Source organism: Carettochelys insculpta, chromosome 1 (genome assembly GCF_033958435.1).
Source record: "Carettochelys insculpta isolate YL-2023 chromosome 1, ASM3395843v1, whole genome shotgun sequence".
NCBI lineage: Eukaryota > Metazoa > Chordata > Testudines > Carettochelyidae > Carettochelys > Carettochelys insculpta.
This window is the reverse complement of record NC_134137.1, coordinates 248,491,207-248,506,733: the sequence shown is the minus strand read 5'-3', so window position 1 is coordinate 248,506,733 and position 15,527 is coordinate 248,491,207. Positions and strand designations below refer to the sequence as shown.

Genomic DNA, 15,527 nt, shown 5'->3' with positions numbered 1-15,527 from the left:
TTAGCTTGTGATCCACTCTGCTCCCCAGATATTTTCAATAGTACTTCTTCCTAAATTATCATTTCCCATTTTGCATGTGTGCAAGTGACTGTCCTTTCATAAGTTGAGTATGTTGCATTTGTTCTTATTCAATCTCATTCTATTTATTTCAGTCCATTTCTCCAGTTTGTTCAGATCATTTTGAATTTTAATCCTATCCTTCAAAGCATTTGTAGTCCCTCCCAGTTTAGTGTCATCTGCAAACTTTTTAACAACTGATCCCTGTGGGACTGCACTGGATATGCCCTTCCAGCTTGACTGTGAAGCACTGATCGCTACTCTCCGGCAAAAGTTTTCCAACCTGTTACACACCCACATTATAGAAGCTACATGTAGGTTGTATTTCCCTAGTTTGTTTATGAAGTCGTGCAAGACAGCATCAGAGGCCTTACTGAAGTCAAGATATACCATATTGACTGCTCCACCCTATCCACAAGGGTTGTTACCTTGTCAAAAAAAGCAACTAGGTTGGATTGACATGATTATCTTTGATAAATCTATGCCATTACTTATCATCTTATTTCTTCTAAGGACTTGTTTTCACTACCATGGTAAATCAGTGCTGCAATAAGTACCAATCTATTGCATCTAAAGTCCCACTGCTTCAGTAGGAGAGTGAGCATCCATCAAGGTACTTACTTCATCTCAACAAGAGATGGAAGCTATGTTAGTGGCAGAACATTGCCCACTAACACAGTGCAGTGTAGAATTGCTTTAAATCAAAATGTAAATTACATTTCTCAGAGAGGTTTTTTCCCACACCCCCAAGTATCATAATTTTCGTCAACTTAAGTGGCAATGTCAATGAGGCCGAGGTGTTGGCAAATTGATTGCTTAATTGTTTACTCCATTAACTTTCTGGGTAGTGAAGGTATGATGACTGGTCTGTAATTCCGTGGGTTGTCCTTATTTCCTGTTTTATATATTGGTAGTATATTTATCCCTTTCCACTCCTCTGGAATCTTTCCCGTCTTTCATGAATTTTCAAAGATAAATTGCTAATGGCTCAGCTATCTCCTCAGTCAACTCCTTGAATATTCTAGGATGCACTTCATCAGCCCCTGGTGACTTGAAGACATTTAACTTAGCTCTAAGTAACCTTAACTTTTTCATTCTCTGTCTCAGCCTCTGATTCTACCACATTTTCACTGGCATTCACTGTGTTAGATGTCCAATCACGAGTTCCTTTCTGGTGAAAACAAACAAAGAAGTCATTTAGCACCTTTGTTATTTCCACATTTTCTGTTATTGTGTCTCCCTTCATCCCCTGAGCCTAGTTCTAGTATCCATCTACCTTGATTACTGTTCCAGTCAATCGTGGCATATATGTAAGTTAGACTTTTGGCTTGTTGCCTTCTTGCCAGCTGAGAGTTGCAGGTTGTATATTTCTGATTGTATTTAACATCTCCTTTAACCTCACTGAATAAAAGTTTTTTAATTCTCAGAGGCCCCTACAATATTCCAGTGCTTCGCAAACCAGCTTCAGTCGAATGCCCTAGAATCCAAGTACATATTTTAATATACCCAGGCACATAGCTGTCTCTGAATTCTGGAAGATTTGATTTTTCATTTGCAGTGAACTCACAGCCATTGAGTTTAGGTAACTCTTCAGTATCTAGGACATAAACCATGGTGTTGGTTATTGAATACCACTATTCTTTTTCCCTGAGTCAGAACTAAACCTAAGCTCTGGAAAAGTGCTCTGTGGTCTTTGCAAAAACATGTGAAATGTCAAACTAAAGTACAGCCTTAGACAGCTCATAGCATTTTTCACGACAATGGAATGAGAGAAGTAAGTACCTGAGTACTCATCACTGGCTCTGCCACCAACTCCTTTGATGCTTTGGGCAAGTCATTTTGGGTTTTCATAAAAACAGGATAAGTTTCCAGACATCATGTTTGTGAAAGAAAAGCTTGAAAACATCAATTGAGTTTAAACTAAAAGTTTCAAAACCCTAAAGGTAAATAAAAAGAAATAAAAAATAAAATAAAAAAGTGATTTTAAAGAAAATTTCATGATTTTTAAAGGCCTGTCTCAGTTTTTTAGGGTTGGCAATATAGTGAAATTGTCTCTTGTCTTTCCGGCTTGGTCGCTTTTGTGCTGTATCTCGAGCTCAAACTTGAGTTTTATCGTGACCAAATGGTGTGTGCACATACGTCTGCTCCTCTTCTAGTGGGATATCCTGCATGAATCTTCTGAAAGAACTGCTGATACAGATGTGATCAATCTGGTTTTCTATCTAGTGGTCCAGTGAAACCCAAGTGACCTTTTGGTTCCTTTTGGGTGGAGAAACACTAACATCTATCAACACACTGTTGAAGAACAAAATTCACTGAAGTGCTTTCCATTTTCATTCTTGTTGCCTACGCCTTCTTTTCCCATGGTTTGTTCTCTGTTTGTATTTATGCTTTCAATTTTCACATTGAAGTCACCCATCAAAATCAAGATATACTTCTTTGCTTTCTGGTTCACAACACTGTAGTTTCTCACAGAAGTCTGTTTTACATTCCTCACCTGCTTTGTTGGTTGGTGCATAACATTGCGCAATTAGTACCTTCTGCATTTTGGTGTAGAATCTGGCTGTGATGATATGTTGTCCACACCATTGAAGCAGCAGATACCTCTCTTGATAACATCAAGCCCATGCCTTCTGTGTGTGGTGCGCCCCCTTTGTCATGTCCTCAGTAGATGAGGGTTTCACCTGTTTGCCAGGTGTAGCTGCCCAAATTGTGGCCACCTTAGCTGTGTCTACACGTGCATGCTACTTCGAAGTAGCGGCACTAACTTCGAAATAGCGCCCGTCACAGCTACACGCGCCGGGCGCTATTTCGAAGTTAACTTCGACGTTAGGCGGCAAGACGTCGAAGTCGCTAACCCCATGAGGGGATAGGAATAGCACCCTACTTCGACGTTCAACGTCGAAGTAGGGACCGTGTAGTCGTTGCGCGTCCCGCAACTTCGAAATAGCGGGGTCCACCATGGCGGCCATCAGCTGGGGGGTTGAGAGATGCTCTCTCTCCAGCCCCTGCGGGGCTCTATGGTCACCATGGGCAGCAGCCCTTAGCCCAGGGCTTCTGGCTGCTGCTGCGGCAGCTGGGGATCCATGCTGCAGGCACAGGGTCTGCAACCAGTTGTCAGCTCTGTGTATCTTGTGTTGTTTAGTGCAACTGTGTCTGGGAGGGGCCCTTTAAGGGAGCGGCTTGCTGTTGAGTCCGCCCTGTGACCCTGTCTGCAGCTGTGCCTGGCACCCTTATTTCGATGTGTGCTACTTTGGCGTGTAGACGTTCCCTCGCAGCGCCTATTTCGATGTGGTGCCGCGCAACGTCGAAGTTGAACATCGACGTTGCCAGCCCTGGAGGACGTGTAGACGTTACTCGTCGAAATAGCCTATTTCGATGTTGCTATATCGAAATAAGCTATTTCGATGTTGGCTTCACGTGTAGACGTAGCCCTTGTCTCACACAAGCCCAAAACGGCAAGCTTGTACTATTTCATCTCCTCTGCAATTTGTGCTGTCTTCCCCACTTGATACATTGTCTGAATGTTCCACATACCAAACCAGGTAGTTGTCCTGGGTGAGAGAAGGGTTATCTGCAGGGCAGCTCCCTTTCGGATTTCCCTACTGTGCTTCATACTCAATCTGTGAGGATTACCAGCGCCTCCCAAGACTTGTACAGTTGTAGGTTTCTTTGTAGATGTTTCTGTCAGATGCCTGAGGTACATCCTTTGCATCAAATGCAAGACTTTGTCATAAATGAGGAACTTTGGAACAGAGCAGGACAAGAACCACTTGACATTCAAATCAAGAAAAGAAAGTGGGGATGGCTAGGCCATACTTTCAGAAAGCCATTATCCAGCACAGTCTGTCAAGCTCTTAAATGGACACTGCAAGGAAAATGTAAAAGAGAAACACCTTGGACAATGTAGAGAAGATCTACTGAGATTGAAGGACAACAACTGGAGTACTCCTGGAGTCAGCTAGAAGTTTTGTCCCAAGACAGAGTAAAGTGGAAGAGACTTGTAGATAACATGTGTTCCACTCAGAGTACAAGGGTTTAAATCAAGTAAGTCAATACGGTGAAAGGCACAACATTAATTTAACAACAACAGCTACTACTACTACTACGGTACCTACATTTAAATGTACCTTGCCTCAGAGTTCACAACTGGAGACAGACCAAACAAACACTAGAAAAGCCAGGGACAACAATTCAGGGAAAGAAATGTGCAAAATTATAAAATAAGATGCAACTTAAGTTCCAAATAGCAACACTGCTTTCTGTTTTTCAATTTTACTGGAGTACTTCAAGGGTTAAAATCAATCCCCTACATCCAGCCAGCTTTTGCTTTTCTATTTAAAACTCACCCTATTAAAGTGGTACAGGTTAGTGCAGAGGCTGTTGAGTGTTCTACCTTCTCACTATTTATAGAAACAACAAGAATTAAAAACCGTTATGTCTATAGGCTTCTCTTTACGAATAAGGTGCTTTATGAGTAACTTAGTTGTTGGACTAGAGCACTGCACTAAGAAGTCAAGTGGGGGATACTCTCACACAATGCCTGTACAGCAGATGAGAAACTTTACAATCCAATCTGTAGTGACCTTGCTAGGGTGTGCACGTGCCTATCAAAGCACAATGTGATTTAAAATGTTATTAAACATTGTTCTTTGTCCTGGTATCCTCTCTCTCCAATGCAGTTACAGATAAGCAGTTATACTGTTTGCCCAAGAGTCACAGTGCAAATGAACAAACACATGAGTTATTATTTCTACATTTAAGCAGTATTTTAGTAAAAGGTTCTTGAGACAACAAAGTTTTAACAGACGAAAGGACAGTTATCTATACATATTAGTGTAGAGGTGTTGGTTTCATTAAACCATGCCTCACATACTTTTCTCTGTTAATATAGGCATTGTATTTTAGGATTTGAATTTAAATATTACAAGGTATTGTTAAAGAAACTGTTCCATTGCACAGGGCATCTGCTCTTAGAATAGGTGAGATCTGGTGCATCCAAATAATTTAACAGGTTACACATGTCTTAGGGGCTTTTACTACTGAGATGAGAATCTCTGATGCTCCAAAGTCACGGCAATGTGGCAACATATTTATTATTCAAAGTCATCCTAACAAACCAATATTAAATTTTAATATATTATTTTTGTTTCTATGATGCCATTCACCATTGGCACTGAAACTGATGATATCTCACCTTTTGAAGACCTTAGGAAGTACAATAGTTTACGTATGGTTGAAATATGCTAAAGTGAGGTTAAGAACTTGACCAAGGTCACACAGAGTTTCAGCAAAAGAGCTGGAAATAGAACAAACAAGTACATCGTGCAGTCCCCACCTGCTTTACCCACTGGGTGTAATTTCTTCCCTGGACCCCTGGCTTTCTGCTATCCTTCTGCTGCAGAATCCTTTTGGAACTATGAAAATTGGGGAACAATGTGAGGCTGAGGTGGAGGCGAAGAAAAACTGAAGTATAATTTTCTTGCCCTCCACCAATAATGAAGCCAGGAGGTTGAAGTAGCAAGTGAACTTTTAAGACCATATCTGTCCATACCAGAACTGATACCAGGCATCAATCTTTCAACCTTCCATCAAAACATTTCAAGGCTAGTGCTACACAATTAATAATATCAAACTGAAGCCCATTTCTCTCTAGGATAAGCAACTCCTCATCAAATGGCTTTTAAATGGCCTGAAAAACCGTGGCAACACCCAATTAAAAGCATTTCATATAATTTGACCAAATCCCTTTAATTTTCTGTGTTTTATAGCCCAGTTTCTTTCCACCTGCCTCCTCCCAACCCTTAAATCTACCTCCCCCAATTATTTCTGCCTTTTAAGTTTGCTTGACACCACCAGAATAGACAGGGCTTCATGAACAAATAATTAGCTGATATAATCCCACCAGTGAACATGTTTCTTGGATAGAGAAAAAAGTGTTAGGGTTTTAAATGACTTTATGAGTGGAATTCATTTGTTTATTTAAAGAATAACGCATAAAATCATGAAAGCTAAAGCTAAATCCAAACAAGCAACTTCGAGAACACTGAAGAGACAAATTCAAAGGTGGCATGCCTGTGATTAGACACTCATGATATTTTGTGAGACATTCATAAGTGGCTGCATTCAAGGCTTCCCACGTCACCTCAGCTGTGTTGCAGGGCTACTGGTGCAGAGCCTGTATGTACAGAAGACCAAGGTAGTCCAAATCTTCAGCAGAGGTATAGAATGCATCTACATTGCAAGCTGATCATAGAATCTCTCCTGTTTCCCATGATTTTCCAAAGATGGTAGATAAAGGCTGCTAGTGTAGACATATCCAAGTTATTATCTGAGATAACGAAATCTAAACTACCAATAACAGTGAAGCAACATGGGGTAGCTTCTGAATACACACCGAGTATCCTACTGAATCTATACATCCCACTCTGTTATATGACCTACTTATCTGAAAGCTAGTTCCGGCATGTATACACAGGCTTCAGTCACACATCCAATTGCAATATGGACCATCGATACGTAATTGAGCTGTGTCTAATTGCTTGTATAAATGACCACACAGTCTGAAAGATGAGCGTTAATTATAAAGAATGCTATCATACCAATTACCCCATGTAGAACCTGCTGGCGTGAACTAAAAGGTACCTGGTTTGTGTTAGTGTACTCTTGTTTGATGTAGTGTTGATGGTGCCTAAAATACTAATCTTCCCAGGATTTGTGGAATGCATGCTGCATAAGAGGTTAAATATGTGTTAGAAGCTACCTACTAGTCTATTAAAGCCACCACAAAACACAGTTTTCTCTTTTATAATTTACTAGTCACCACAGCCCTACCAATGCAGATAAAAAGCACAATATTTATATAAACAATTGCAAGTTTCTTTTAGCTGCTCTGAAGTTCTCGCTCAGCACAAGACACTGTTCTTGTTCCTTCTCTTTTCCTTGTGTGACTAAAGTACCAAAACGTGGCTTAGCTGCAGGGAAATCAAATTAATTTTAGCCACAAATAAATTACATATTCTACTGGGCATAGCCTCTTCCCAAAAGATGCTGTGAGTGTTGGTCAGCAACGGAAAAAGTAAAATAAAACAAACATTGCATAATGATTGTTTGTCCTAACTTGAATGTCAGCCTAACCCCTTCACTATAAAATTCTAACTTCTCTGTGGCTAAGTTAAGTTGATCCTTCCTGCCCATAAGAAATAATGAGAAAACTTCTGGAAGTCATAGAAACATACCATTAAGGATACACAGAAAAGGATATTAAAACCTCTAATATACATTGTTGTGGCTGTTAACCACAGCCCATGGGAATGGTGTGTGCAGACCCAATGATTCTCCAGCAGCTTCTGGAGATGTTGAGATGATGGCAGCCACGATACCTATGAATGTTAGGGTGAAGTGTATGCAGCATCAGGCATTCATATATTCTGAAGCGGGATGTTGCACGCACTCTCCCCCCCGCATCTGATGACCACTGCAGAAGGGAGAAGGGGCACAGCCTTACCTCTCTGAGACAGGGCAGCTGCCCCTCAATGGCCTAGCATGGGTTAAACCTAGCCCTGGAAGAGGGCTGAGAGTGTGGAGCCTGCAGCTGTGGCATGTAACAGTCAATTAGGTTCCAGCTGAATACATGTATAAATGAGGTCTCCTGGACAGAAGGTGAGAAGACTCGTGGAGCAAGAGGGACCTAGCTGTCAAGGAAGCTACAGAGGCTTTCTAACACAGAGCAGGGCTGGAGGAAAGGCAGGCAGAGCTGAGGAAGCTCTGACCAGGTAAGGTCCCAGGTTGCAGGGCCTGAGACAAGGCTGGAGGGTACTAGGCCTACAGGGGGAGCAGAAAAAGGCAGCAGGTCCACAGCCCCTTGCTAATGATGAGTGGCCATTTCAGGCTGTAGTTTGCCTCTGAGATAACGGCTAGAAGAAGACTGGCAGTGAGCCACTGAAGCAAGGTGGGTATTGGGGCTTGGAGGTTCCTTTGGAGGGAAGGACCTCAGAGTATGGTGCACTTCATCAGGGCAGTGGTCTCAGGAAGGGCACCATGGTCTGGGAGGGACACAGGTGCTGATGTAAGTGGTGGAGGACAAAATGCAGGTAACAACAGGAGAGACACCAGCCAGAAGAGGATGCCCTAGAGACTGGAAGACTTGATTTCCTAAGCAACCAGCAGACTATGCCATGGCAGTGAGTCTTGCCCCATTACACCCTCGTCGCTCTGGAGAGTATAATTCTGCCATCCAGGCCATGGCATCTGTGGCAATCTACATGGAGCTTGGAATGAGGAATATAGGTTGCTGAAAGGAAAAGTCTGGGGGGGACACCAACCGAGCAGTATTGAAACAATATTTTACAGTGGGAGTACAGATGCTAGAAACCAGTTAGTTGGTGTTTGTTATTACTACATCAAGCCAGGGTGTGTGGCAGCAGCCACAGCACCTCTAGTTCTAGCATCACAGCACTAGCCTGCATTTGCCCACTGCCCTCTTATGGTTTTATTGTACCAGCACTTGGTCATACGCCTCCACCCTACTATTACTGCTTATCAATGTTCTGTGGATTACATTGCAGCTGGTTCCACAGAATTGCTAGAATTGAACTAGTTGGTGAGCAAATAGAATAGCTGCAGATGTAGCAGTTGAGTTTCTGTCAGCCTATTTCTGGAAGGCATACATGTGGTATATCCCCATATGTTCAAGAGTCATGGTACAGGTGCTCTCCTTTCACTGAACATCACTATGTTCTCAATAATTGCATAACGGGCTGCTCTATATTTCTTGAAGTATATTTCTGCGGTATTGTAACAAAGTAGCTTCATTTCCCACACTTCTTGCACCTTTGCCTATTGTCTTTTCATTTATCATGTTGTTTTCCATAGTGTAGATACATCTTTGTTTTAACTATATTTTTCATTGGAGTTTTTAAATATGGTATCAAGTTATTTTATGTATTGTTGCACTAAATCCTGTTATATAGAAATTTAGTTATATTTTGTAGAACAGTTCCTAGAAGTAGGTAAGGTAAAGAAAAACCTCTCTGTACCCTTTATTTTTGGATTGCTTAATTGATTGCCCTGGTGAGTGAATGAGGTGGGCATGGAAGACAAGCACTTCCAGGTACTTGCAAGAATTGGAGAAGGTAGATCCCAGACCAATAAGAAGAACAATAGAACCTGTGAAGTGGGCTCATTGAAAGAAGATTGGACATATGGATGCCTTGGGAGTCACCAGCAAGTCCCTGTCTTTGGAAGCATCACCCAGAAGAAGGTGCTGAAAGCATATTCATAAGATTGCTCTTCCAGTTTATGCATATGCATGAGCTGGCTAGCTGGTGTCAACATGCATGAGGGAGAGGACACTATAAATGGGAGTCAAGTATTGGAGGGGTAGCCGTGTTAGTCTGGATCTGTAACAGCAACAAAGGGTCCTGTGGCACCTTATAGACTAACAGAAAAGTTTTGAGCATGAGCTTTCGTGAGCACAGACTCTGATGATGATGAAGACTTCATCTGATGAAGTGAGTCTGTGCTCATGAAAGCTCATGCTCAAAACTTTTCTGTTAGTCTACAAGGTGCCACAGGACCCTGTGTTGCTATAAATGGGATGCATCTTGCGCACAGACCCCTGGTTTGTTTTGTCAGCACTGGAGCACTGATCCGGATCTGCAGAAGCCCAGCTCCTCCCCTCCTCCATCTAACTCACCTGGCCAGTGCAGTTAAGGGGAGCAACTATTGGTAACAGCAACAAGACCGTGTGTGTGTGTGTGTGTAATATATCATATGAAAATTACAAGTGTTGATTTCTATATGTGTCTTACCAATAAATGCAGCATTTTGCCTTTTCCCCTGAAAAGATCCCGTGCAGTACATTTCAGTACAACAATAGTATATACATTAGATTGTGATACCCGTTAAACCTCTCTGCTCTGGCACTCTAATCTGGCAATATCTGTAATCAGGCATGATTTTAGTTAGCCAGGTGACCCCTTATGTGTGTGGCAAAGTTTCCTGGGATCTTATAAAGTTTGTTTCCAGCCACCAGTCCTGGTCCTCAATGTTCTGTGTTATTTAGCTGTAATTTACACTTAAATGTCTTCTAAGAGCCCAGTAAGAAGTGGAAGTGTTAGCAATGCTGCTAGACAATACTGACTTCCTGTGGTCTGGCAAGTTGCCACTGGTCAGGTCTTGAGAGTGCTGGACTAGAGATGTTCAACCTGTACTTTCATCTTCAGGTGGTCTACTTGCATTTTTTCTTGGATTCCATTACCTTGAGCCTGTGTACTTGTTCTGCACTACTGACTGACATTTTTTTGATCTTTTTTCTATCCACCAAGGGTACCCTTGCTACTTGGAGACATTTTTCTAGGGTTACATGTACTTTTCACAATGCCTTGTTACTATTTGAATTTCAAGCAGCTTGGACAATGAAAACACATTGCTCAGTTTAATTTCCAGTTCTAATGTGCTAGCTAGCTCAAAGTACTCACAGTACTAGAGAATAATGTTTACTTGAAAAAAAATTAATACAATTTCTGAAATGTTAGAGCATTCAAATTCATTTTGTAATGGTTTCTACCCTCTTATTTCAGATCCAAAATAATTGGACTGAGTTGCTTTAATTAATCCTCATTTCACACTTTCTTTATAAACAAGCTAGCACAAACACACTCAACCCACACATTTTTATTATGGGCATACCTCAGTCACCCTTTAAATCATCTTCCCCAGTCCTCCTGCACACTATGAATTGTCCTCACCATAAAAATCTGTCATTTCCCTGCAATAAGTCTACTTCATATAAAAATCTTTTGCCTTCAGAATCTCATTTTTCATTTGTTTCATTAGCTTCCATCTCGGATATCTAAATTCCCTTTTATTACAGCTGGGAATTTTTATAATGTGCAAATTGAAATAATGATTGTATTGCAGCACTCTGCAAATGGTTTTCATTAAGCCTCCAGCTACTATTCCTTGCTCTGTTGGATATCTTTGTGTCAGGGTTACTTTATGCTGGACAGATATTTGAACAATTCATACTGAGCAGAATGACTAAAAATCTAGTAGAGAATAACCTTTAAAATACATTGGCTGATGGAGCTTAATTGCAGGTTCTCAAAATCAGAGTGCTTTGGTTGCTTTAAACTTGACAAGCTTTTTAAAATACAGAGAAACAAAGTATTTTCTGGATTGTACATATTTTTAAACTCAAAATTATTTAGCTCTGAAATGCTAAATAAAAAAGCACACCATGGCTACGTCTACATGTGAACACTACATCGAAATAGCTTATTTCATCTACACATCCTCCAGGGCTGGCAACGTCGACGTTCAACATTGACGTTGCGCAGCACCACATCGAAATAGGCGCTGCGAGGGAACGTCTACATGCCAAAGTAGCACGCATTGAAATAAGGGTGCCAGGCACAGCTGCAGACAGGGTCACAGGACGGACTCAACAGCAAGCCGCTCTCTTAAAGGGCCCCTCCCAGACGCAGTTGCACTAAACAACACAAGATCCACAGAGCCGACAACTGGTTGCAGACCCTGTGCATGCAGCATGGATCCCCAGCTGCAGCAGCAGCAGCCAGAAGCCCTGGGCTAAGGGCTGCTGCGCATGGTGACCATAGAGCCCCGCAGGGGCTGGAGAGATAGCGTCTCTCAACCCCTCAGCCGATGGCCGCCATGGAGGACCCCGCAATTTCGATGTTGTGGGACGCGCAACGACTACACGGTCCCTACTTCGACGTTGAACGTCGAAGTAGGGCGCTATTCATATCCCCTCATGGGGTTAGCGGCTTCGACGTCTCGCTGCTTAACGTCGATGTTAACATCGAAATAGCGCCCAACACGTGTAGCCGTGACGGGCGCTATTTCGAAGTTAGTGCCGCTACTTCGAAGTAGCGTGCACGTGTAGACACGGCTCATGAGAAATATATTTAAAATGTTAAGAAAGTTTCTCCTGTTAGACTATAAGATTTTGTTTTTCTGACAGTGCAGTGACTAAATTCACATCCTTTAAAATAATTCATACACTGTGTGGAAAGTGAAAATTTAAAGTGGTCATTTTGTTGACCAAACTTAATTTGCTACTCTGAGACTCACCATCACCTCTTTTGAATTGAGTTTACTAGAATATAATCCTGCTACTATTAGGGTCACCAGAAGTCTAAATGTTTACATCAAGAATCCCCTTACTTGCAAATATTTATAATTGTGTTGCTCCTTTTTAACTATTTGCACCCAAGATTGTTTTCTGTGACTGAAATTTACAGGAAAAGAGGAGCTTCCTCTAACCAGAATCATCATTATTTTATGAGCACAGATGTATGGAACATCCTTGATTTTACAAATACTGGCTATCAGGAGTCAACAACTCAAGTACAGTCTGTGGGCTTCTCACAAAAAAGAATGTGTATAGTTTCCCAAATAAATTGCTCATTTGTTTACATGCAAATTTTGATATCACAGTGCCTAATGTGGAGGGTTGCCATTTTAAACAACTCCTCAGTTCTAATAGTGAGTGGTTTTACATTCCAGATATTACTATTTCATATCAAAATCTTTTTTTTCCTGCCTTACTAATTAACCAGTTTTGGTGGCTGAGTAATAAGATTCAAGAACCTGACCCAAAAAACCACCAATCTGTCAACAGACACATCTCACAGAAATCTATGGATACAACACACTACTCAACTTCTATAGCACAATGATTTCCAGAGATCTGAGGATACAACCATAAAGAACATAGTTTTGTAATACAATATCATCTCCACTGAACACATCTCTGAGAGGGTGTACTTACCATTGGAGCGGTGAATACAGGTGTGCTGGTTATCACTCAGGAAAAAACCCTCCTTGCACTGACATTCATAACTGCCCATTGTGTTCACACAAATCTGTTGGCATCCTCCATTGTTATCCAGACACTCATCAACATCTAGAAAAAAAATGAGAATGTAGTATCTATATGCAGACATCATATTTAAATAGCAAGCACCAATCAAAAGGCACTCTGTAAATTAAGCTAATTGAAACTGACAAGGGCACTATTTTAGTTAGTCCAAATTAATCCATTCTATTCCTTTACTCACATTGTAGGTTTAAAGTTAACATCAAAAGGGCTATGGTAGTGGTGGGGGAGAGGAGAGATCCAGTTGAAACCACTATGGATTCTGAGTTGCAAACTGATTTGCAAAGCACAATGAATGTTAATGTTCTAAAGAGCTGTGATCCCCCACCCACCAAGAGTGGTGGTGTGCTCTGTCATTCCCTAGCCACTTGGAAAGGCATACTTCAGGTCTCCAGTAATTTCTAGCAGGGGTAGCAGGCAAACACAAAATACATTATTGGGTGAAAAGAGGCTTTATAGAGTTGTGGTCTTGAACAGAACAGCATGTTTCAATTACTGAAGTCGTAACCCCCTACTTTGTCCATTTTTTTAATGTTGTCTAATGAAAGAAAGGCTTCTTAAATCTAAATGTTCCATGTCTGCTTTGTCATTTTAATAGGCAAATATATAAAACCACGACCTGAGCATTAGCTACTGGCTGTTTTGAGGGTCTCCTCCTTCCTCCTGTGCCGCCTTCCCCAACTACCTCCCTTTGGCACTGAATTTTTCTAGACTGTTCTGTTTAACAGTGGCATATGTTTTACTATTTGGAAAGCACTGACACTAAAAGATATACTGAGTGTACCTGACCTGTATTCAACCTTTCAAGCACTGTCATCTTTTGGGCATAAGATTGCCAATTATCCCTCTTCCCAGTTAACTCTTTGGACAATAGAGTCTCTGACACCTACAACACTCAAAATTTGTTCCTTTTATGAGGCATTGCAAACAACCAGCTATTTCACAGGAAGCACCAACATTTCAGAAAGGGACAAAACTGTAAATGCTTCCACAGGATTGGCTCTGCTACTGCAGTAACTGTTTCTTCAGGAAAGACAATGGGATATGAAAGTGACAGATACATTGCTTAGGCAGGCATACTGCATCCAGAAGATTTAAAATGCTAGCAACACTTGATAGTAATTAATCCTGCAATGGCGGGCTGGTTGGGCATTCCTGGTGAACCTGACAGCTTAAGACCATGGAGATCTACCTAAGTGACTGCAATGTTTACCGATCAGTTTTCAGCACAATATAGGATGGAAAATGCAGACCTTGGTGCAGGCACAGAGATGTATAATGAAGATAACTCGAGCCCTAGAGAGCAAGAATGCCTTCTCCTTTATCACGGACCAGAATCAATCTTCTTTCCAATCTTTTCCATCCATGTGCAGACTTTTTCCATCCATGAGTGGAATAAATTTTTCTATGTGCACTGAGGCATGTCTCAATGTGCATCACCAGTAGAAACAAAACCTAACTGTGGGCACCTTGTTAAACAGTGGGGAGGCTTTGAATCTCTGCTGAGTGGCTGCCCAAATGCTCAGCTTACAGGGAACACTAACCAGAATGGGAAAATGTAGCTAGTTTTTATCCCTCTCTTTTACCAGGAATCTTTGAGGTATAATTCCCACAAGTTCCCCTCCCCTCCCTAACAAACACTGCCTGCTTCTCACCCTTCACAACATATTATCACTTCCTCTTATCCCTTTGTGAGACTGACCCATTTCAGCAGGCTCAGAGCCATTTGAAGTGCACTTAAGGAGAGACTGATTCCTTGGAGCTGGGAGGGCAGGGAGCAGTCACATGACTTTGCAACAGCAACGAAGGGTTCTGTGGCACCCTATAGACTAACAGAAAAGTTTTGAGCATGAGCTTTTGTGAAGCTCATGCTCAAAACTTTTCTGTTAGTCTATAAGGTGCCACAGGACCCTTCGTTGCTGTTACAGATCCAGACTAACACGGCTACCCCTCCAATACATGACTTTGCAAGAGTCTGCATCTGTGTGTGAACAGAGTTTGCAGCAATGTCAATATTGACACAAATAGCCCTAATTCAATCTATATGCTATAAGCTTTGGACTAAATTTCTTCAAAAATTATGCACTGGACTGTAGACTTGGCTCTTTAGAAGATTAGCTTAATGCTAACTGGAGAGAAAAAAATCTCACTTAAAGACACACAGACAAATTTTGATATAAACTGAGAGGTTTTTCTAAAGGCTGCTTTTAACAGATTCACCAAATGACTCGAACAATTGCTTTGCTATTCTGATGAATAATTTGAAACAAACACAGTAATTTATCAACTTTTTTCTGCTTGACAGTAAAATCTGATGATTTACCTTGTCTGTAATGAGATCACCCTATTCATCACCAACCCCTATTCTTTATATCTTAGAATCAATGTTGCTGCTGTTCAGACTTTGAAACCAATTGAAGATCTAACAGCAAAATGTTGCCAGTTACCTGCACTGACATGATTTTCAAAACAAGAAAGGAGAAGATGTGAGTAGAAGGCGATTCTCAGCTCTAGAACACACATACACCCATACTGTAACAACTACCCCTTCCCTCCACAGTAAACT

At 41.4% G+C, this 15,527-nt stretch overlaps 1 protein-coding gene across 1 annotated transcript in view; it reads right to left on the bottom strand.

The window, feature by feature from the left end:
* SCUBE1 (signal peptide, CUB domain and EGF like domain containing 1) overlaps positions 1-15,527 on the bottom strand; it is a 350,710-nt gene that overhangs the window by 245,284 nt on the left and 89,899 nt on the right. Inside the window, exon 4 of the mRNA XM_075003815.1 lies at positions 12,854-12,988. Coding sequence (XP_074859916.1) covers positions 12,854-12,988 — 135 coding nt within the window. The remainder of the gene's footprint in view (positions 1-12,853; positions 12,989-15,527) is intronic.